At 62.9% G+C, this 21,588-nt stretch overlaps 1 protein-coding gene across 1 annotated transcript; it reads right to left on the reverse strand.

Moving 5' to 3' along the window:
* Positions 1-548: 548 nt before the first annotated feature.
* On the reverse strand, positions 549-12,855 carry LOC136284698 (disintegrin and metalloproteinase domain-containing protein 33-like). The gene is made up of 3 exons (XM_066175066.1): positions 12,724-12,855; positions 10,242-10,324; positions 549-1,935 (listed from the first exon to the last, which is right to left on the reverse strand). Exons 1-3 carry the CDS (start codon positions 12,839-12,841, stop codon positions 1,855-1,857), a joined length of 282 nt encoding a protein of 93 aa, XP_066031163.1. The 5' UTR covers positions 12,842-12,855; the 3' UTR covers positions 549-1,854.
* Positions 12,856-21,588: the final 8,733 nt, after the last annotated feature.

Here is a 21,588-nt window from a genome sequence, read left to right on the forward strand (position 1 = left end):
CTGTGGGCCCAGAAATGGCACTGTGGGCTCAGAAACGGCACTGTGGCCACGTCTGTGGCTTCCCAGCCTGCCTGGCAGTGGGTGCCTGGCACCAGTGGCTGCAGCCACAGCTCAGACAGGAGACAGCAGCTCAGCCTGGCTCCTGGCAGGGACACGGGGGTGGCTGCCAAGGCAGGGACACGGCGTGGGGACATGGGGACAGGGTGGGGACATGGGGACAGCTGGGCTGAGAACACAGCAAAGGCAAATCCTTCTGCCACGCGCAGGGAACTTTCTTTCCACCTTTTCTTTCTTTCTTTCTTTCTCTCTCTCTCTCTTTCTTTCTTTCTCTCCTTCTTCTTCCCTTCCCTTCCCTTCCCTTCCCTTCCCTTCCCTTCCCTTCCCTTCCCTTCCCTTCCCTTCCCTTCCCTTCCCTTCCCTTCCCTTCCCTTCCCTTCCCTTCCCTTCCCTTCCCTTCCCTTCCCTTCCCTTCCCTTCCCTTCCCTTCCCTTCCCTTCCCTTCCCTTCCCTTCCCTTCCCTTCCCTTCCCTTCCCTTCCCTTCCCTTCCCTTCCCTTCCCTTCGTCTCTCCATCTTTCTTTCTTTCTTTCTTCCCACCTTTTGTCTCTCCAGGGAACGGGGACGGCTGAGCTGTCCCAGCCCGGGTGGCCCAGGGCTCAGAGCACGGGGATGTGTCCCCAGGCAGGGCAGAGGCCCCGGGGCACAGGGCAGGACGAGCCTTGGCCACCAAAACGGGCAGGAAAACACCCCCAGGACACTTCTGGGGACACAGCAGATCTCCCAGGGCCAGGAGAAAGATCTGAGGTCCCACCCGGCCTCGCTAGGCTCACAGGGCTGAGGCAGCACTTAGGATGTCCCCACAGCGTCCCCACAGTGTCCCTGCAGCCAGCCCTGGGTGCCTTGGCTGCTCTGGGTGCTCAGGTCCCTTTTGTGCCACCAACCCCTGAGCTCACCCAGAGCTCACCCTGCCAGAGCCCCCAGGGCTGCCCCTGACCCCCCTGAGCTGCTTCTGCCCCCCCGGGCTGCTCCTGGCCCTCCTGTCCCCACCCCAGCAGGGCAGAGTGGCACCGAGCCAGGACAAGGGACAGGCGAGGACACTCCGAGGTCTCCAGGGCTGAGCTTTGCTCACCAGCTTTCAACCCCCACCACCGACCCCACCGCCCACAGCCCTGAAACGTGCAGGGGGACCCCCCAGTTCCCCCTGCTGCACACCAGGAGCTCCCCTGCTGCCCCTGGGGGACGCCGCGGTGGCTGGGTTGTCACCCCAGCAGCTGCAGCAGGAGGGGGATTCTGCAGGAGCAGCTCCCAGAGCTGCTGGTGAGAGGCAGCAGAGGGCCCAGCTCCGCCCTGCTCACGGCGGGGACACAACCCCCCCAGGGACAGAGAACTGGGGCTGCCCCAGCCCTGGCAGTGCCCCAGGCCAGGCTGGACGGGGCCTGCAGCCACCTGGGCTGGTGGCAGGTGTCCCTGCCATGGCAGGGGTGGCACTGGACCTTCAGTGTCCCTTCCAACCCAGACCTCTCTGGGAATTCTGTAAAAGGCCACGAGGTCTCCGGCAGAGGGACAAGGAGGGCAGGACAGATGGACACAAGTTCTGCCCTCACCCCGGGGGAGGCCGGGCTGGGTGGGTGGCACAGGGCACAGGGGACAGGTGCCACCTGCACCCACACAGAACCAGAGAAGGAGCCCAGGGGAGGTGACCGAGGTGACAAAAGGAGCATTTCAGCCCAAACAGAGCCACACTGGGCTGTCCCCTCCCCTGCTGGACAGGTGACCAGAGCACTGCCAGCCCAGTGGGAGCCTGGAAGGCTCCCCAGTGTCCCCGGTGTCGCCTCCCCAGCCCCGGCCCCGGCACTCACTGGTTCCTCTCCAGCACCAGCACCAGCTCTTTGCCCTCGGCCGTCACAGCCACCTCTGCCCGGGCAGGTGCCGGCACCTGCAAGGGAAGGAGGGAGCGGGGTCAGGAGAGATCCCTGTGCCCAGAGCCTTCCCTGCTCCCAGCCCCAGCCTCTCCTCCCCGGCTCTGCCCCGCGGGAAGGAGATTTCCCCGGATGCCAGCCCCAGGTGCCTCCCAGCCTCTCCTCCCCGGCTCTGCCCCACATCCTGCCCCGGGGGAAGGAGATTTCCCCGGATGCCAGCCCCAGGTGCCTCCCAGCCTCTCCTCCCTGGCTCTGCCCCACCTCCTGCCCCGGGGCAAGGAGATTTCCCCGGATGCCAGCCCAGCAGGGATGTCAGAGCATCCACGCGGAGGATCAGGGATGGGGTGGCAAATCCCAGCTCTGCTGGCAGCTTCCCCAGGGCAAGGCAGCGGGGGAGAACCGGGATGGGAGCCGGGGTGAGGAGCAGCACCAGGAGCATCCCGAGCAGGGTCTGTGTGCTCCATCCCATCCCGCCGGGCATGCTGATCCAGGGAAAAGGGAAATCACCACCAATCCCCGGGCACCGGATGAGGGCCGTTAAAACACCTCCGAACACCGGGCAGAGACAGGAAGCCGTGACTCAGCCTCCCCAGCATGCCGGTGGCTTCGCTGCGGTTTTACTCATTCCCTCTTTTTCGAGGGTGTTAAAACCTGGCTCTGGAGCCAGCCCGGCACGGCCCAGCTGCGTGTGACAGCAAGTGCTGCCCTTCCCTGTGTGCCCACAGCCTGTTCCCGGCGCTGGGGACACTGACAGCCGGCTGCCCGTGTCCTGGACTGTCCCTGAGGTCTGATGTCCCCCCCAGTCCCATCCATGAGGGACACAGGGACCCCATCCGTGGCCCTGGCCAGGTGTTCCCGGCTCGGGGAGAAAGGGGACAGAGGACGGAGCCGACCCCGCAAGCCCCCGGCTTTGCTCTTGGCACCGCGGGGCTCTGCAGCTGGAACAGCTGAAACAGCTGGAACGCAGCAGGGCGGGGCAGGGCTGGATGATTCACCGCTGGGGATGGAGCAGGGGTTAAATCCCGCTTCCCGCTCATTCCTGTGGGCTTGGCTGGTGCCCCTTCTGCAATCCAGCCCCCCATGCCCGGGGACTGGGGACAGCAGCGGACCCCCGGCCGGGCAGCCCCAGGGGATCCCACCCTCACCGCGGGACATTTGGGGTGTGGAGCAGCAGGGTGCCAGCGCTGCTGCTGTGGGGTCTGCGCTGCCGGGACGGCTGCTCCTGCACACCCGGGACGGCTGCTCCTGCACACCCGGGACGGCTGTTCCTGCACACCCGGGATAGCTGTCCCTGCACACCCGGGACGGCTGTTCCTGCACACCCGGGATAGCTGTCCCTGCACACCCGGGACGGCTGTTCCTGCACAGCCGGGACGGCTGCTCCTGCACACCCGGGACGGCTGTTCCTGCACAGCCGGGACGGCTGCTCCTGCACACCCGGGACGGCTGTTCCTGCACACCCGGGACGGCTGTTCCTGCACACCCGGGACAGCTGCTCCTGCACACCCGGGACGGCTGTCCCTGCACACCCGGGACGGCTGTCCCTGCACACCCGGGACGGCTGTCCCTGCACACCCGGGACGGCTGTTCCTGCACACCCGGGACGGCTGTTCCTGCACACCCGGGATAGCTGTCCCTGCACACCCGGGACGGCTGTTCCTGCACACCCGGGACGGCTGTTCCTGCACACCCGGGACGGCTGTTCCTGCACACCCGGGATGGCTGTCCCTGCACACCCGGGACGGCTGTTCCTGCACACCCGGGACGGCTGTTCCTGCACACCCGGGACGGCTGTTCCTGCACACCCGGGACGGCTGCTTCTGCACACCCGGGACGGCTGTTCCTGCACACCCGGGACGGCTGCTCCTGCACACCCGGGACGGCTGTCCCTGCACACCCGGGACGGCTGTTCCTGCACACCCGGGGTGTCCCTGCACACCCGGGACGGCTGTCCCTGCACACCCGGGACGGCTGTCCCTGCACACCCGGGACGGCTGTCCCTGCACACCCGGGACGGCTGTTCCTGCACACCCGGGACGGCTGTCCCTGCACACCCGGGACGGCTGTCCCTGCACACCCGGGACGGCTGTTCCTGCACACCCGGGACGGCTGTCCCTGCACACCCGAGACGGCTGTTCCTGCACACCCGGGGTGTCCCTGCTCCCGGGACGGCTGTTCCTGCACACCCGGGACGGCTGTCCCTGCACACCCAGGACGGCTGTCCCTGCACACCCGGGACGGCTGTCCCTGCACACCCGGGGTGTCCCTGCACACCCGGGACGGCTGTCCCTGCACACCCGGGACGGCTGTTCCTGCACACCCGGGGTGTCCCTGCTCCCGGGACGGCTGTTCCTGCACACCCGGGGTGTCCCTGTTCCCGGAACGGCTGTTCCTGCACACCCGCCCCACAGGGAGCTCCGGGGCTGCCCCATCCCAGAGAGCGGCTCACGCTGCCCATGGGATCCTTGTGGGCTCCAATTCCAGAGGACGGGGAGGTGCCGGGAGCGGGGATGGAGCCGGGGATGGAGATGGAGCCGGGAACGGGGATGGAGCTGGAGAATGGGGATGGAGCCGGGAAGGGGGATGGAGCCGGGAACGGGGATGGAGCTGGAGAACAGGGATGGAGCCGGGAACGGGGATGGAGCCGGGAACGGGGATGGAGCCGGGAACGGGGATGGAGCCGGGAACGGGGATGGAGCTGGAGAACAGGGATGGAGCCGGAGAACAGGGATGGAGCCGGGAGCGGGGATGGAGCCGGAGCCGGGCTGCCTGAGCCCAGCTCCAAAAAAGGCGAGCAGCCAGGGCGCTCTCAGCAAACAACCCCAGAGCAGAGCGAGGCGAGGCCCCGGCCCCGCCACTCCCCAGCCAGTTCCCCCGGGCCCCGGTGCCCGGCCCGGCCCGGCTGGGGCCCCGCGGAGCCGCCAGGGAGCCGGGCAGGGGCTCCGTCCCCTCCTCCGGCGGCGCTGGGAACGGGCGGTATTTTTGGAAGACGATCTTGTACAAACATCGCTCCCCGGCCAAACATGGTCTGTACATTTTTCTCGCCGTTTCCCTCTTTCCCCCCCGCCTCTCGCCCTCCCTTTTTTTTTTCCTCCCCCGTATGATCTCCCCAACGCCCCCTCCCTGCAGCCCTCTCCTCTCCCTCCTCCTCCTCCTCCTCCTCCTCCTCCTCCTCCTCCTCCTCCCCCCCAGGCCCGGCTGGCTCCTTCCCGGTTTAGAATTCCCCGGCAATTACTCCCCGCATGACTCGAGGGCCGTTACTGGCAAAATGTCCTTTCCCAGCTGCGCCTTAAAGGGACACGTGCGTGTCCGGGGCGATCCCAAAGGCTGCAGAACAATCGGGACGCGTGTCCCCGCCAGCTCTCCTCTCCCCCGTGCCTCAGTTTCCCCGCAGAGCTCCTGGAGGGGCAGTGGGAGCAGGGGATGGGTGCTGGCTCCGGCTGGGATGGGCCCAGCTCAGCCCCTGGAGGGATCAGGGAAAGGGGAATGTGGGCACATTGTGCCGGGCAGGAGTCCCGCAGCCAGCCCTGAGGCCGGGCGAGGTGATCGCACTAATTAAACGATGCTCTGCGCTAATTAAACGCTGCTCCTCCTGCCTCGGGGCTGGCAGGGAGCGGTGCCCCAAGGGCTCCTGGCAGGATGCTGGAAATGAGCCAGGAGCAGCTTCTTCCTGCGCTCCAGCAGGGCTCAGCGTCCTCCAGGCTCCAGCAGCATCCCAAGATCCAGCTTCATCATCCTGGGCTCCACCATCATCCCTGGTTCCAATACCACCCCAGGCTCCAGCAGCATCCTCCAGGCTCCAGCATCCTCCAGAGTTCTGGCATCATCCCATGCTCCAATATCACCCCAGGCTTCAGCATCATCCCAAGGTCCAGCATCATCCTGGGGATTCCAGGACATTCCCAACTCCAGCGTCATCCCAGGATCCAATATCACCCGAGGCTTCAGCATCCTCCTGGGCTCTGCCATTGTCTCAGGCTCCATCATCCCAATCTCCAGCTTAATCCTGTGCTCCAGCATCACCCCAGGCTCCAGCACTGTCCCGGGCTCCAACACCATCCCAAAGCTTCAGTATCATCCCAGGCTCCAATATCCTGGGCTCCAGCACCATCCCAAAGCTTCTGGATCATCCCAGACTCCAATATCCTGGGCTTCAGCATCATCCCAAAGCTTCTGGATCATCCCAGACTCCAATATCCTGGACTCCAGCACCATCCCAAAGCTTCAGTATCATCCCAGACTCCAATATCCTGGGCTCCAGCACCATCCCAAAGCTTCTGGATCATCCCAGACTCCAATATCCTGGGCTCCAGCATCATCCCAGGCTCCAATAAAATCCCATGCTTCAGCATCATCCCGGGCTCCAGCACGTTCCAAGATCCAGCAGCATCATCCTGGGCTCAAGCAGCATCCCAAGTTCCAATCCCATCCTGGGCTCCACCACGACCCTGGGCTCCAGCAGCATCCCAAGTTCCAATCCCATCCTGGGCTCCACCACGACCCTAGGCTCCAACAACATCCTGGGCTCCAGCAATCCTCCTTGGTCCATCAATCCTCCTGGGCTCCAGCAGTCCTCCTGGGCTCCAGCACCATCCTGGGCTCCAGCAATCCTCCTGGGCTCCAGCACCATCCTGGGCTCCAGCCCCTCCCCAGGCTCCTCTTGCTCCCTGATCTCCTTTCTCCAGCACCCAGGAGCAGAATGCCCCAGGCCTTGCCAAGGCTGCAGGACCCCCTTGTCCCAGCCCTGGCTGGATGTGCAGGGGGTGGCCCCTCTCCAGGACATCCCAGCACAGGCAGTCCCACAGGGGCTGGCCTGGAATCCTGGGATTGCAGCTGGGATGGCTCTGCCCTGACCTGGAATTCTGGAATTGCAGCTGGGATGACTCTGCCCTGACCTGGAATCCTGGAATTGCAGCTGGGATGGCTCTGCCCTGGCCAGGTGCAGGGACCCTCCAGGCCCAGCTGGAGTCCGGTTTGATTTTTCACTCCACTGATCAGAAAACCTCCGTGCTCTTTGCAGAGGGCCAAGGGTTGAGCTGCTCTTGCCTGTCTCCCCCCAGCTCCCGGCTCCTCTCAGCTGCCTCCAGCCCTGCTGGGGAGCTCCTGCTCCAGGAGAGAGGCCAGCCCGGGCTCAGGGAGCACCGAGTTCCTCGGAACGTCACCAGCCAAGCCAAGTCCCACAGCCCAGCTCCCAGCCCAGCAGCTGCTCCAGCAGCTCCCACAAGCCCTGAGCTCCAGAGGAAGCTCCCAGAGCCCGGATGTGGCGGGGAGGACAGGGATGGAAGCCACCAGAGATGCTCCGTGGAGGATTTGCTGATGGGGTTTGCAGCTGCTGGAGCAGCTGGGCCGTGCCAGCGCCTCCCCAGGCAGCTGGAGCCCAGCCCCGAGGCTTGGGGGGCACGGCAGGGATTGGGAGCAGCACCAGAACCTCATGGACCAGCCTGTCACCCAGCGCTGCCCTCGGGAAAAGCATCCCTGGGATCAGGGGACAGGGGCAGGGCAGGCCCTGGGGGCTGGGGCAGGATTTGGGTCGGTTCAAAACAAAACTGGACAGGGTTTGCTCCGTCCGGCCACACCTCACACAGGGAAAAGGGGGAAAGGAAGGGGGAAAGAGAAGGGGAAAAGAAAGGAGAAAGGGGGAAAAGAAAGCGGGAAAAGAAAGGGGGAAAGGAAGGAGAAAAAGGGGGAAAGGAAGGAGAAAAGGGGGGGGAAGGGGAAGGGGAAAAGGGGGAAGGGGAGAAAGGATGGGGGAAAGGACAGGGGAAAGGAAGGGAAAAGGAAGGGGGAAAGAAAAGGGAAAAGAAAGCAGAAAAGGAAGAGGAAAAGGAAGGGGGAAAGAAAAGGGAAAAGAAAGCAGAAAAGGAAGAGGAAAAGGAAGGGGGAAAGAAAAGGGAAAAGGTTTTCCCGGCAGGGAGCAGGGCAGGGAATGCCCTCGGCACCTGCAGCACATCCACGGGCAGCCTGTTCCTCCCCTCCCCGCCCTTCCTGGCCCAGGGCAGGGCCGGGACGTCCCCGCGGGGTGCAGGGCCCGGGAGGGGCCGAGGATGGGCGGGGGTCCCGCCCAGCCCAGCAGGGAGGAGGGAGGGAAGCAGTGGCTGGAAGAAGCACCAGGGTGCCAAGGGCTGGCCCTGCACAGGGCGGGGATCCCAGGGACGCCCTCAGGGAAGCCGAGCAGCTCCTGTGCCCGGGCGCTGCTCAGCCCCCGACATCCCTGAAGGGTTTGGGGCGGACCTACAAGAACAGCTCATCCCACCCTGCCACGGCAGGGACACTCCCGCTGTCCCAGGGACACTCCCGCTGTCCCAGGTGGATCCCAGCTCCATCCAGCCTTGGCCTTGGAATCCAGGGGCAGCCCCAGCTGCTCTGGGCACCCTGTGCCAGGCCCTGGCACCCTCCAGACCAGGAATTCCTGCCCAGTATCCCATCCAGCGCTGCCCTCGGGCACTGGGAAGCCACCGCAGCAAAAAACCGCACCTGGGAGGAAGCAATTCCCGAGGGGAGGGAAAGAGGCAGGGAGGGACCCCCAGGGCTGGTAATCAATGTAATTAATATTGACACGGGGTGGGGACAGGGCGCTCCCGCCCCCTGGGCTGGATCCCGGCGGGATGCCCGGGGCAGAGTGCCGGGGACCATCCACCTTCCCTGCTCGGAAGGGCTGGAAAAGCTCCGGGGCGGCAAAACACATCAGGGGCAGGAGCGGGAGGAGCGGGAAGAGCAGGGGGAGCGGGATGCGGGGCAGGAGCAGCAGGAGCCGGAGCGGGAGGAGCGGGATGCGGAGCAGGAGGAGCGGGATGCGGGGCAGGAGCAGCAGGAGCCGGAGCGGGAGGAGCGGGATGCGGAGCAGGAGGAGCAGGAGGAGCGGGATGCGGGGACACGGTCCCGGCCCAGCCGGTGGGAGCTGTTCGCAGTCAGGGTCCCCACGACCTCCTCCCGGCCTCTCCCAAACCACTTCCACGTGTGCCGGGCCCCGGGGGAGGCGGGCCCGAACAATGGCACACACAGGACGGGCAGGGGAGGCAGGCCCGGCCCGCCCAGCGCTGCCAGCCCGCACACGATGCCACCGCGGGGCCGCCAGCACCCTCCTCATCCTCATCCTCCTCCTCCTGCTGCTGGGGGAAAGGACACACGGGGATGTCCCCAGAAACGCCCGGAGCATCCCACGGCATTCCCATAGCTGCAGGAGGGGCACTCCCGGGGCAGGGATGGATGAGCCGGGGGTCCCCAGGATGGAGCCCAGCACTCCCGGGGGTCCCCAGGATGGTCCCCAGCACTCCCGGGGGTCCCCAGGATGGAGCCCAGCACACCCGGGGGTCCCCAGGATGGAGCCCACCGTTCCCGGGGCAGGGATTCTCTCTCCTGGCATTCCCACAGCCGCGTTCATTGCCAGGGTCTTTGCTGGAGGGCAGGAGGAGACAGGGCGGGGACGGGACGGATTAAATCGATCCCACAAACACCACCGTGAGCGGCAGCGGGGCCAGAAGGGTCGTCCTGGGGCTCTGTCCCAGCCCTCGCCCCGCTGCCCCGTGGTTCCCCACAGAGCCGCCCCTCTCCCAGCCCCACGCCCGCCCTCTCCCCTCCCTCCCCGCTCCAGAACAGGAGGCTCCTTGTTCCAGGCCGCCTGGAGCTGGAGGCAGAGCAGATGTCAGGAAATAACAGCGGGTCCTGCCCGGCCACACGGCCCCGGAGTCCCCCCGAAATTCCCCCGGAGCTGCTCGCAGCCCCCGGCACCGCCTGGGCCCCGGGCTGTGGGCAGGAGCAGAAATAAACTGCCCGGCCCCTGTGCCCCGTCCCCAGTGACTCCCAGGGTAAACGTAACCCGGCCTGGGGCTGCCTGCCCGGGAGGGGACACTTCGGGGAGGGGACACTTCGGGGAGGGGACACTTCGGGGAGGGGACACTTCGGGGAGGGGACACTGCTCCAACCCTGCCCGGGAGGGGACACCGCTCCTCCAGCCCTGCTGGAGGGGGGACACTTCTCCGGCAGCCACAGGGACCCTGCCAGCTCCTGCAGATTCCCACTCTGCTCATGGATCCTGAAATTCCACACACTGCTCATGGATCCTGAAATTCCACACACTGCTCATGGATCCTGCAGACTCCAGGTCTCCATCCTGATCCCAGCAGGGAGATCCCAGGCAGGGGAGGGAGGAGGAGGAGGAGGAAGGAGGAAGGAGAGGAAGGTGGAGGAAGGAGAGAGGAGGAAGGAGGAGGAAGAGGAGGAGTAGGAGGGAGGAGGAAGAGGAGGAAGGAAGAGGAAGGAGGAAAGAGGAGGAGGAAGGAGAGAGGAGGAAGGAGAGAGGAGGAAGGAGCAGCCCCGCCCTTACCTGCTCCTGCAGGCTGACGGCTCTGCGGGCGCGGCCCCCCAGCAGCCAGTGTGGGGTGACCCGCTCTCCGTGGGGCGGCGGCCCTGGGGAACAAACACCCGCTGAACACACTCGGGGGGTGCCCCGGGAACTGCAGCCCCTCCGCAGACACCTCAGCGGGAGCCTGGGGAGGGACAGAGCTGGGCACCCACCTCCAGAGCCTCCCCTGAGGTGTTCCGGCGCATGGAAACACCTAGAGCTGAAAGCGTCACCCCCTCACGGCTGCCTCAGCCTTCACCCTGGAGGGCTCCCGGGGGCTTGGCTCCCACCCACCCCCCAGAACTGGCCCCAGTCCCCTAAATCTCCAGCCTGGGGAAGCAGCTGGGGCTGCCCCTGCATCCCTGCCGTGTCCCAGGCCAGGCTGGATCCACCTGGGACAGCGGGAGTGTCCCTGCCACGGCGGGGGTGACACTGGGTGGGCTTTAGGATCCCGTCCCACCCAAACTCTGTGATCCGTGGGACGGGGAAGCGCGGCTCCATGCCCCCAGAGCCAGCGCAGCTCTGTGCCGGGCGGGGCGGAGGAGCCGGGGGGGCTGTGCCCGGCCAGGCTTTGTCCGAGCCCCCCGGGCAGCGCAGCACGAGCCGCTCCTTGGCTCCATCCAAGGCAGGCTGCCTTTCTACCGTTATTCCTTTCCTAAACAACGCGGCCGGCTCTGACTGCAGCGCGGGGAGCGGCCGCCGCTGACTTAACCCTGGATGACAACAGAAGGAAAAATTCGAGCCCGAGGCTGCTGCAGAGAAGGGGACGAGGCTGAACAACAACAACAACAAAAAATGTCGAGGGTTGGGCCCCCTTTGCCGAGCCAAACGCGGTCAGGGAGAGTTTGGGTGGAATTATCTCCCCCAGCGAAGCTACCGGCTCAGAACATCACCAGGGCTCGGGGCTCTGTCACTTTACAGCCTTGGTTTGGTTCCTGGGCCCGGGGGAAGGTGAAGTTATTGAAAAGACAAAAGGAAAGCCGAGGTGGAGCTCCGGGCCGGGAACGGCTGCTGGGGTTTGGTGGGATCAGCTCCCCCCGCCCGGCCCCCGCTATCGCCCGAGGTATTTAATCAGCCCCATTAAATATAGCCCGGGATCAGATTCCAGGAATAACTGCAGATAAGCTCCCTTCTCCTCACCTCCTCCCCGAGCAGGGGCCGGGCCCCCCACCCCGGCCACACAGCGGCTCCTTTCCCTGGGGAAACTGAGGCACGGCCGGGGGAGCAGCCCCGGAGGGGTTTGGAGCAGAGGAATAAATCCCGCTGTTCTCAATCCCCAGAGGGAGCAGGGCAGGAGCTGCTGCCGGCCCCGGCTCTCTCCCACGCCGGCCGGGGACAGGATGGGACACGAGGGGCTGGGCTGGGCTTCGGCCGCGGCCCAAAAATCCCTCAGCCGGGAGATTTGGAGATTTCAGCCACGATATTTCAAATTTCCCACCCTTCTGTTTATGGGTTTGTTGTTGTTGTTGTTGTTTTTTGGGGGGTTTTTTGGGTTTTTTTTGCTGGGAATCTGAGAGGCTCCGAGCGCGAGACTGGGGCCTCAAAAACCCAACTGGAATAAACCCAAAGGGACCTCGGAAAGGGTTTCCCACCCACCCCCACACCCCACCCCCCCTTCTCCCGATTTCCTGGAAAACGCTCATTCCCGGCCCTTTTTGGGAATGTTGTGGGGAACGGCGCTGCTCTGGCCTTGGGGGTGTTGGCAGCCCGGGCTGTGGGGCGGCAGCTCTCCCTTCTCCTCTTTATCCAAACACAGCTTGGGCTCCCACCGCCCTCCCTGCTCCCCTCCCGCCTCTCTTGGAGCTGCTGGAAAACTCTCCGCAGCAGCCGAGAGCCCGGCAAAGCTCGGAAGTGAAAAGAGTAATCCCCAAACACGCGCTCTGGGTAGGGGAACATCAGCCCTGACTCCTTGGGGAAGGAAATGGGGGTGAGGAAGAGGCTGCAGGCGGCCCAAGGGAAGCTGGCAGCCCCCTTCTCCTCCTCTGGCTCCCGTCTGAAAAGTGACAGGAGCCTCTGGGGGAAAACCGGGTGTTTCCTCACCAGCAGAACGAGCAGAACCCGCCAGAGCCCGCGCGGCAGCACCAGCCCCGAGCGAGCTCCTTCCCCAAAACCGGGACGGGCTGGGCTGGGGGCTCTGAGCGGGGCCCGGAGCTCTGGGGGCTCTGCGCCGGGCCCGGAGCCCTGGGGGTGACAGCCGGGCCCGTCCCTGCCCCGGGGTGCCCGATCCCCCCATCCCACCATCCCTCCCATCCCCGCGGGACCGCGGGACGGGACCGGCCCCGCCGGGCGAGGGGTCTGGGGGCTCCCCGGGGCCCGGGGGGGGAGCGAGCGCAGCGCGGAGCCCCCATCCCCGCTGCTATCCCACTCCCATCCCATCGCTATCCCCTACTCCCGGCGCATCCCATTCCCTATTCCCACTCGTACCCCTACCCCATTCCCGGTTCCCGCCCGCAGCCCCCCGTACCTGCCGGCCCGGCGCGGCCCCGCGGGGGGAGCCCCAGCAGGACCCCCAGGAGGGCGAGGCGGAGCCCCCAGGCCTTGGCCGAGCCCCGGCGGGGCCCGGGGGGGCCCGGCCCGGCCATGCCGCCGCTCCCGGGCTGTCACCGCCCCGACTCGGCGCCTCCGGCCCGACCTCCTCCTCTTTATGCCGTCGGGTCCCTCCCCCGGCGCCGAGCCCCGAGCGCGGCCGGCCCGGCCGGGGGGCGGCGGGGAGGGGGCGGCTTTGTTCGCCCTTATTTATTGCTGTGTTTCTTGGCCCGGCCCGGCCGCGTAATGAGAACCAGACCCGCGGCTCGGCAGCTCCCAGGCTGCCCCCGCCCGCCGCGGCTCCGTCCCTCATCATCCGTCCCTCCCTACATGCATGCATCCATCCATGCATCCCTCTGTCTCCCCCTCCATCCCTCCATCCCTCCATCCCTCCCTCCATCCCTCCCTCCATCCATCCATCCATCCATCCCTCCATCCATCCATCCCTCCATCCATCCATCCATCCATCCATCCATCCCTCCATCCATCCCTCCATCCATCCCTCCATCCATCCATCCCTCCATCCCTCCATCCCTCCCTCCATCCCTCCATCTCTCCATCCCTCTGTCTGTCTGTCCATCCCTCCCTCCATCCCCACTGCTGCTTCCCCCCCTCTCCTGCCTGAGGAGATCCTGGGTGGTTCCCTCAGTGTGTCTGCACAAGGAGAGGAGGGAAAAGTGATTAAAGCAATTAAATAACTTCACATATCCATATCCCACCCCGGAGACACCTCTGTGACCCTCAATCCGCTCCACGGTTGTTGTTATTGTTAATAATAATTATATTGAATATTAACATTATATTGAATATTATAAATGAACATTAATAACAATTATATTGAATATTAACAATATCCACATATCCCACCTCTGTGACCCCCAATCCACTCCGCGGTTGTTGTTAATAATTATATTGAATATTAACATTAATATTTTATAGTAATTAATTAGGGTTATTAATTGTAGAATCACAGAACGGTTTGAGTGGAAGGGACGCTAAATCCCACCCAGTGCCACCCCTGCCATGGGCTGGGACACCTCCCACTGTCCCAGGGTGCTCCTTGGGCGCTGCCAGGGGTGGATGTTGCGGACACCACCAACCCAAACCCAGCAGAGCAGGAGGCAGCGAGTGTGGGGACGAGGGGACGCTCCCTTCCCTTCCTGCACACACCCCCAGCCCCTTGGGGTGCTCCCCGGGGCCACCAGCCCTCCCTGCCGCAGCCAGGGCAGGGACTCATCAATAGTTATTACAATCCCAATAGCAACATCGATTAACGGCAGTAATTAAAGCTTCAGAAATGATTTTACCCTGAAAACGGGGACGGCTTCCAGGCCCCCTGCCCAGAGTGCTCCGGGGACCTCCGGCCCAAGGTGACATCTGGGGACAGGAAGGCTCAGGGGGGACTTTTCCGGCACAAAAGAGAATTGAAAGAGCTCGGCCATGGCAGCACAGTCAGAGCCCTGCTGGCCCCACGCACCTTTGGGATCCTGTGAACGGCCCCACGCACCTTTGGGATCCTCTGAACGGCCCCACGCACCTTTGGGATCCTGTGGACGGCCCCACGCACCTTTGGGATCCTCTGAACGGCCCCACGCACCTTTGGGATCCTGTGGACGGCCCCACGCACCTTTGGGATCCTGTGAACGGGGCCCTGGGGGCACCCACCCTGCAGATGCAAACATCTGGCTGGAGGTCAGGCCCTGCCCAGCGCCCCCAGCCTGCCCCGGCTGGGTCAGGGGCACTCAAGCTGCTCCTCCCGCCACCACCAGCTGCCCCCAAGCACCTTTAGGGAGAATTTAGGGAGAAATTTCTCCCTGGGAGGCGGGGAGGGCCTGGCACAGGGTGCCCAGAGCAGCTGTGGCTGATCCCTGGCAGTGCCCAGGGCCAAGCTGGATCCCCCTGGGACACTGGGAGGTGTCCCTGGGACACTGGGAGGTGTCCCTGCCATGGCAGGGGTGACACTGGGTGGGGTTTAAGGTCCCTCCCAGCCCAGCCCATTCCCTATTCTCCTGGTGGGGAATGAATTCCTTGTCCTGCTGTGCCGCTGTGGCTTTTCCTTCCCCCGTCCCCCTGCCTGTACCCCAACCCCGAGGTGGTTTCCTCACTCCCAGGCTGCCCCACCTCCCTGGGGGCTGAAGCACAGCGGTGCCCAGGTGTGCCCTAAACCCACCCTGTGCCTGGGTGGGATCCCACGGACCCCTGAGATTCCATGGACACGAGCTCCCACGGCCTCCTGCCTTTCCTGGGCCGCTCCGCACAGCCACGGGGCTCCCCGGAGCTTCAGCTCACCCTGCAGGTCCCGCCGGCTGCACCAGAGGACAAAGCTCCAAATCCAAAGGGGATCCCGGGGGGAGCAGCTGGGGATCAGCAGCCTGGCACACAACGGGGACAGACTCCAGGGCAGGAGGGGCTCAGAGCCACCGGGGAAATCATCGGGGACAGCAGAGCCTGGGCAGGGCTGGGATGGAGCCCGGGATGGAGCAGGGAGTGGGAGCCCTGGGCAGGGGACAGGCCCCGCTGTCCCCAGCAGCTGTCACAGAGCGTGGCCTGGCTCTTCCTCCATGGAATGGGACATTCCCCCTCCTCCCCGGCCAGGCAGGGGTGCCTCAGCTTCCCGGGAACATGAGCTGTGGGACAGGAATCCCTCAGGCTGCCCGGGGAGCAGCAGCTGGAGGCGGCGCAGAGCCCACAAAGGGTTTGTGTGGGCAGGAACAGGCGCTGGCCCCGCACCCAGCCCGGGATTCCGGAGTGGGGAGAGGGCTGGGATCACCCTGAGCCCGGGACAACAGCCCCGGGATAAAAGCCCCGGGACAACAGCCCCGGGATAACAGCCCTGAGATAACAGCCCTGAGATAACAGCCCCGGGATCACCCTGAGCCCGGGATAACAGCCCTGGGATAACAGCCCCAGGATAAAAGCCCCGGGATAACAGCCCTGGGATAACAGCCCCGGGATAACAGCCCAGGATCACCCAGAGCCCCAGGATAAAAGCCCCGGGATAACAGCCCTGGGACAACAGCCCCAGGATAAAAGCCCCGGGATAACAGCCCTGGGATAACAGCCCCGGGATAACAGTCCCGGGATCACCCTGAGCCCGGGATAACAGCCCTGGGATCACCCAGAGCCCCGGGATTCCAGCCCCAGGCTCTGTCTGCAGGGCTGCTCACCCTCCGTGTCCCCCTGTCCCCCTGTCCCCAGGCACAGGAGGGTGACCCAGGGCAGCCACAGCTTTCAGCTCCAACTCCATCACTCCTAACCCGGCCCAGGTCCTGCAAAGGACACCCTCGGGTGTGACAGCCACGGGACCGGGATCCTCGGGGGGGGAAAGATCTCCGGGGTCACCCAGTGCCCAATCCCCACCTTGTCCCCAGCCCAGAGCACCGAGTGCCACCTCCAGGGATGGGAACTCCACCCCTGCCCTGGGCAGCCCCTTCCCAAGCACCTTTTCCATGAGGAAATTTTCCCCAAAATCCAGCCTGACCTCCCCTGGACCAGCCTGAGGCCATTCCCTCTCCTCCTGTCCCTGTTCCCTGGGAGCAGATCCCAAATCCCCCCCGGCTGTCCCCTCCTGGCAGGGACTTGTGCAGGGCCACCAGGTCTCCCCCGAGCCTCCTTTTCTCCAGGCTCAGCCCCTTTCCCAGCTCCCTCGAGAATTCTCCAGCCCCTTTCCCAGCTCCCTCGGGAATTCTCCAGCCCCTCTCCCAGCTCCCTGCCCTTCCCTGGCCACGTGTCCCTTCTCCAGTGACACATCCCTGTGCTGCCCGTGCAGTCCTGTGCCCTGACAGAGCCACGTGAAGCCTCAGAAGTGCCACCACTCCCAGCCCGGGGACAGCCCGGGGGCAGCTCGGCCGCTCCGATGTCACAGGAGCTCCTGCTGTCCCCTCCTCCAGGCCGGCTGGGCAGCCCCGTCCGGAGGAAGGTCAGGGTGGCTGAGTTCTCCTCGGGACGAGTCAGGAGCCGGCCAGGACGATCCATGGGATGTTCTGGATCCACCTCGGAACAACTCGGAATCTCTCTGGCATCGTGAAGTTTGCAGGAGCCACGGGCTGCAGCACGTGGGCACACGAATAAAATTGGACTGGGTTTAAAAATCCTCCTTTTTCCCCCCAGGAATACTCTCCCAAGTGTCCTCACCCCCCTGGAATGTGAGCTTCTTCCCGGGGCATTAATCAACGCGGCTCCCATTTGTCACGCCGAGGTCGCTCACCCTCCCTCGGGCTCCCATTTGGCCGGGGGAATTCACTTTATCTGCTGATGCAGGGAGAAAAATGTTACTAAAAGCTTGACTTTTAAACCTCGCTAGCTCGTGTGAAAGAGCCGGGCCTTTCCCATTCCCGGCCGGATCCCTGCCCAGGCTGAATTCCCGTCCCAGCCCAGCGCTGGCCCCGAGTGCAGCCACCGGCCCATGAAGGCAGCGCGAAGGAAACCACAGATTAAAATCTGCTTGGCTGGATTGAAGCGGGATCTGCACTGATGAGCAGCCAGCCGGGAAGTCGTGTCTTCCTCGGGGAATTGCTTCAGGAAAAGTGAATTATGATCCAGCATGCTCTCACGGAAAAAAAAAAAAATGAGCTGGGCTTTGGGGAGGGCTGGTATAAAGTCCATAATCTGTCTGATTTTGGGTGCCAGTGCAGGGGTTGGGGTCTTCAAGGTCCTCTGCAATCCAAACCATCCCGAATTCTGGGAGTGGTTTCCTTATCTGCTTTGGCTCAGGGCAAACCCTTCGTCTTCTCCCCTCCGAAGTCTTCCCGTTGTGCTCTCAATGACAAATGGGCCGGGAGAAATCCTGGGCAGAGTCCCCAGCAGCCGCCCACGCCCAGGCAGAGGGACAGCAGTGACCACAGAGCGTGGGGAACGTCCTTCCCCAAGGAAACCGGGCACTGGAGCCGTGTTCTCACATCATCACTGCAATGCATTGCCATGGAAACCTTCCCAGAGCCCAGCAACGAGAGAACGCGTCCCAGACACCCCCAAACCCCACCAGCCCCTGATGTGAGAGTGGAGGGACCCCAGAAACACCCAAACCAGCTGGAGAGGGGTTCTCCAAAAACACCCAAACCAGCTGGAGAGGGGTTCTCCAAAAACACCCAAACCAGCTGGAGAGGGGTTCTCCAAAAACACCCAAACCAGCTGGAGAAAGGTTCTCCAGAAACACCCAAACCAGCTGGAGAAAAGTTCTCCAGAAACACCCAAACCAGCTGGAGAAAGGTTCTCAAAAAACACCCAAACCAGCTGGAGAGGGGTTCTCCAAAAACATCCAAACCAGCTGGAGAAAGGTTCTCAAAAAACACCCAAACCAGCTGGAGAAAGGTTCTCCAGAAACACCCAAACCAGCTGGAGAAAGGTTCTCAAAAAACACCCAAACCAGCTGGAGAAAGGTTCTCAAAAAACACCCAAAGCAGCTGGAGAAAGGTTCTCAAAAAACACCCAAAGCAGCTGGAGAAGGGGTTCTCCATATGAGGGACCCCAAAATCACCCCAACCAGCTGGAGAAAGGTTCTCAAAAAACACCCAAAGCAGCTGGAGAGGGGTTCTCCAAAAACACCCAAACCAGCTGGAGAGGGGTTCTCCAAAAACACCCAAACCAGCTGGAGAAAGGTTCTCAAAAAACACCCAAAGCAGCTGGAGAGGGATTCTCCAAAAACATCCAAAGCAGCTGGAGAAAGGTTCTCAAAAAACACCCAAAGCAGCTGGAGAGGGGTTCTCCAAAAACACCCAAACCAGCTGGAGAAAGGTTCTCAAAAAACACCCAAAGCAGCTGGAGAGGGATTCTCCAAAAACATCCAAAGCAGCTGGAGAAAGGTTCTCAAAAAACATCCAAAGCAGCTGGAGAGGGGTTGTCCATATGAGGGACCCCAAAATCACTCAAAACAACTGAATCCATAGGAGGGATCCCAAAAACACCCAAAGCAGCTGGAGAAACGTTCTCCACAGGAGGGACCCCAAAAACATCCAAACCACCTGGAGAAGGGTTCTCCATAGGAGGGACCCCAAAAACCAACTGGAGGGGGGTTCTCCATAGGAGAACCAAACCAAAACCACCAAAACCAGCTGGAAAAGGATTTCTCCATAGGAGGGACCCCAAAATCACCCCTGGGGCTGCCTGTGACAGAGGAGGGTCAGGGCTGATGCCCTCAGGATGGAATTTCCAGCACCAAGGACGAACGAGTGGAAATGGTCATCAAGGAAAGGATGGAAGGTGCTTCTGAAGGGGGGAAAAGAAAAGCCTCTCGTTTTAAAATAAAGCGCATTTCAAAGCAAAAGGTGGGGTTTTTACGCCTCTTTTCCATTTCCTTCTTTTCCATCTCGTCCAGGAGGTTTCCCAGCTGCAGGTCGGGCTGTGGACACTCCTGTGTCCTACACAGCCATCCCTGGGGGGTGCTGCTGATCAAGGGACAATTCTGAATAACAAAACACAAATCTGCTCCGACGGCGCTGAAAGAAACAACCCCAGTCCTGCCCTGATTCCACTCCCAGAGCTCTGCAGAACTGACCCTAAATGCCTCTGCGCGCAGGAGATCCAGAGGGGATGACTCCACTCCGGGACCAGCACCAGACAAACGCCATCTCCTGAGGTTTTTGGAGAGAAGTTTGGAGCGTTGGAGGCGGCGACTGCAAATGTCAGCGGGGCAGGGTCACCCCAGGAGCATCCCCACGGGGAAATCGGGGCAGGAGGGATGGGAACCCCACCCCGCCAGTTGTGGGGGGGGAAATTTCATCACCCCAAGCTTTGTCCAGCCCTGGAGTCCCCATCCCCGCAGGGATTTCACGGCCCTGGGCACGTGGCACTTGGGGACACGGGTCAGGGCTGGCCCTGGCAGGGCTGGGGGGACACTGGGCTTCATCTCAGAGGGATTTGGGAGCAGCAGGAACCCTCCAGCTCCCTTCACGCCTCCTCACTGAAAGCTGAAAAGCACCAACAAGAGCTGAGTGGCCTTGAATGAGCTCCAGGCGAGGCAGGACCTCGCTGGGATCCAGCAGCCCCAGACTCTTCTCCCAGGGAGCAAATCTGTCCCTGTGCCTCAGGGGATCCTCCCAGGGAGCAACTCCGTCCCTGGGCTCAGGGAATCCTCCCAGGGAGCAAATCTGTCCCTGTGCTCAGGGAATCCTCCCAGGGAACAAATCTGTCCCTGTGCTCAGGGAATCCTCCCAGGGAGCAGATCTGTCCCTGGGCTCAGGGAGCAAATCTGTCCCCTGGGCTCAGGGAATCCTCCCAGGGAACAAATCTGTCCCTGTGCTCAGGGAATCCTCCCAGGGAGCAGATCTGTCCCCTGGGCTCAGGGAGCAAATCTGTCCCTGGGCTCAGGGAATCCTCCCAGGGAACAAATCTGTCCCTGTGCTCAGGGAATCCTCCCAGGGTGCAAATCTGTCCGTGGGCTCAGGGAATCCTCCCAGGGAGCAAATCTGTCCCCTGTGCTCAGGGAATCCTCCCAGGGAGCAAATCTGTCCCTGGGCTCAGGGAATCCTCCCAGGGTGCAAATCTGTCCCTGTGCCTCAGGGGATCCTCCCAGGGAGCAACTCCGTCCCTGGGCTCAGGGAATCCTCCCAGGGAGCAAATCTGTCCCTGGGCTCAGGGAATCCTCCCAGGGAGCAAATCTGTCCCTGGGCTCAGGGGATCCATCAGAGAGCTCAGCCCCAGCACCTTTTCCTTCAGGAGCACACAGAGCTCATTTCCAGCCCCGGAAGAAGATTCCAAAGGCAAGGCAAAATCCCAAAGTGCCGAGGACCAGGCAGCGAAGGAGCAGAGTCCTGCCCAAGGCCAGGCTGGACAGGGCAGGGGGGCCCTGGATGGGCTCAGCCCAAGGCAGGCCGACCCTGTGACAAACTGGAGAAACTGGATTTGGGGAAGGGGGGAGGCCTGAGAGGACAAGGCACAGCCTGAGCCGATTTATCCCAGCCACGGGATGGGTTTATTTGTCATCTGCATTTGAACCGTGATTTCTGAGACCAGAAATCCCCGAGATCAGGGAATCCTGGAATGGGCTGGCTTGGGAAGGACCTTAAATCCCACCCAGTGCCAGCCCTGCCATGGCAGGGACACCTCCCACCATCCCAGGGATCCAGGGGCAGCCCCAGCAAATGTGGGAATTCCAGCCCAGCCCCTGCCCACCCTCCCAGGCAGGAATTGCTGCCCAAGATCCCAGCCCAATGTCCCCTTTCCCAGTGGGAAGCCATTCCCTGTGTCCTGTCCCTGCAGCCCTTGTCCCCAGCCCCTCTCCAGCTCTCCTGCAGCCCCTCTGGGGTCTCTCCAGAACCTTCCATCCCCCGCGGTGCCCAGCCCTGGCTGTTCCCTCCCAGCTGCCTCTGAACTGAACCGCCACAAACATCTGGGGCCGGGAACTCGGGAAGCCACAGCTCACACCCGCTCTGCTCTCCTCTGATGTCTTTTCCTGTTTATCCATCCCAGGAGCTGCTCAGAGACGATCAGATGGAGCTGAGACCTCAGCACGGCGCTGTCCCTGCCAGGACAGAACCCTCTGGAGAAGGGGATTCTCCCGGGAAAAAGCCCTCAAAGCTCCCAGCACCACCGGCAGGACTGCCCCTGCACAAACACAGCTGCAGCAGCTTCCACAACTCAGCTCTTTTATTGAAGGGGTTTTGCAGTACAAAACGTCGGCAAGTGGGTTTTCTACACTGAGACAGGAATTTAAAAACAATAAAAATTAAAAAAAAAGTTTTAAAAATCCTCGTTAAAAACCTATTGAAAAATAAATATATAAAGCTGCTGTTCCAATCAGGGAGTTATAAATATGTTCCGCAGCAAGTTTTTTCCAGGCTCTGTTTCCTCTGGAAGTGCCTAAGCC

This window comes from Chamaea fasciata, unplaced genomic scaffold, assembly GCF_029207755.1.
Source record: "Chamaea fasciata isolate MVZ Bird 193981 ecotype frontalis unplaced genomic scaffold, bChaFas1.0.hap1 SCAF_1275, whole genome shotgun sequence".
NCBI classification, from domain to species: Eukaryota; Metazoa; Chordata; class Aves; order Passeriformes; family Sylviidae; genus Chamaea; species Chamaea fasciata.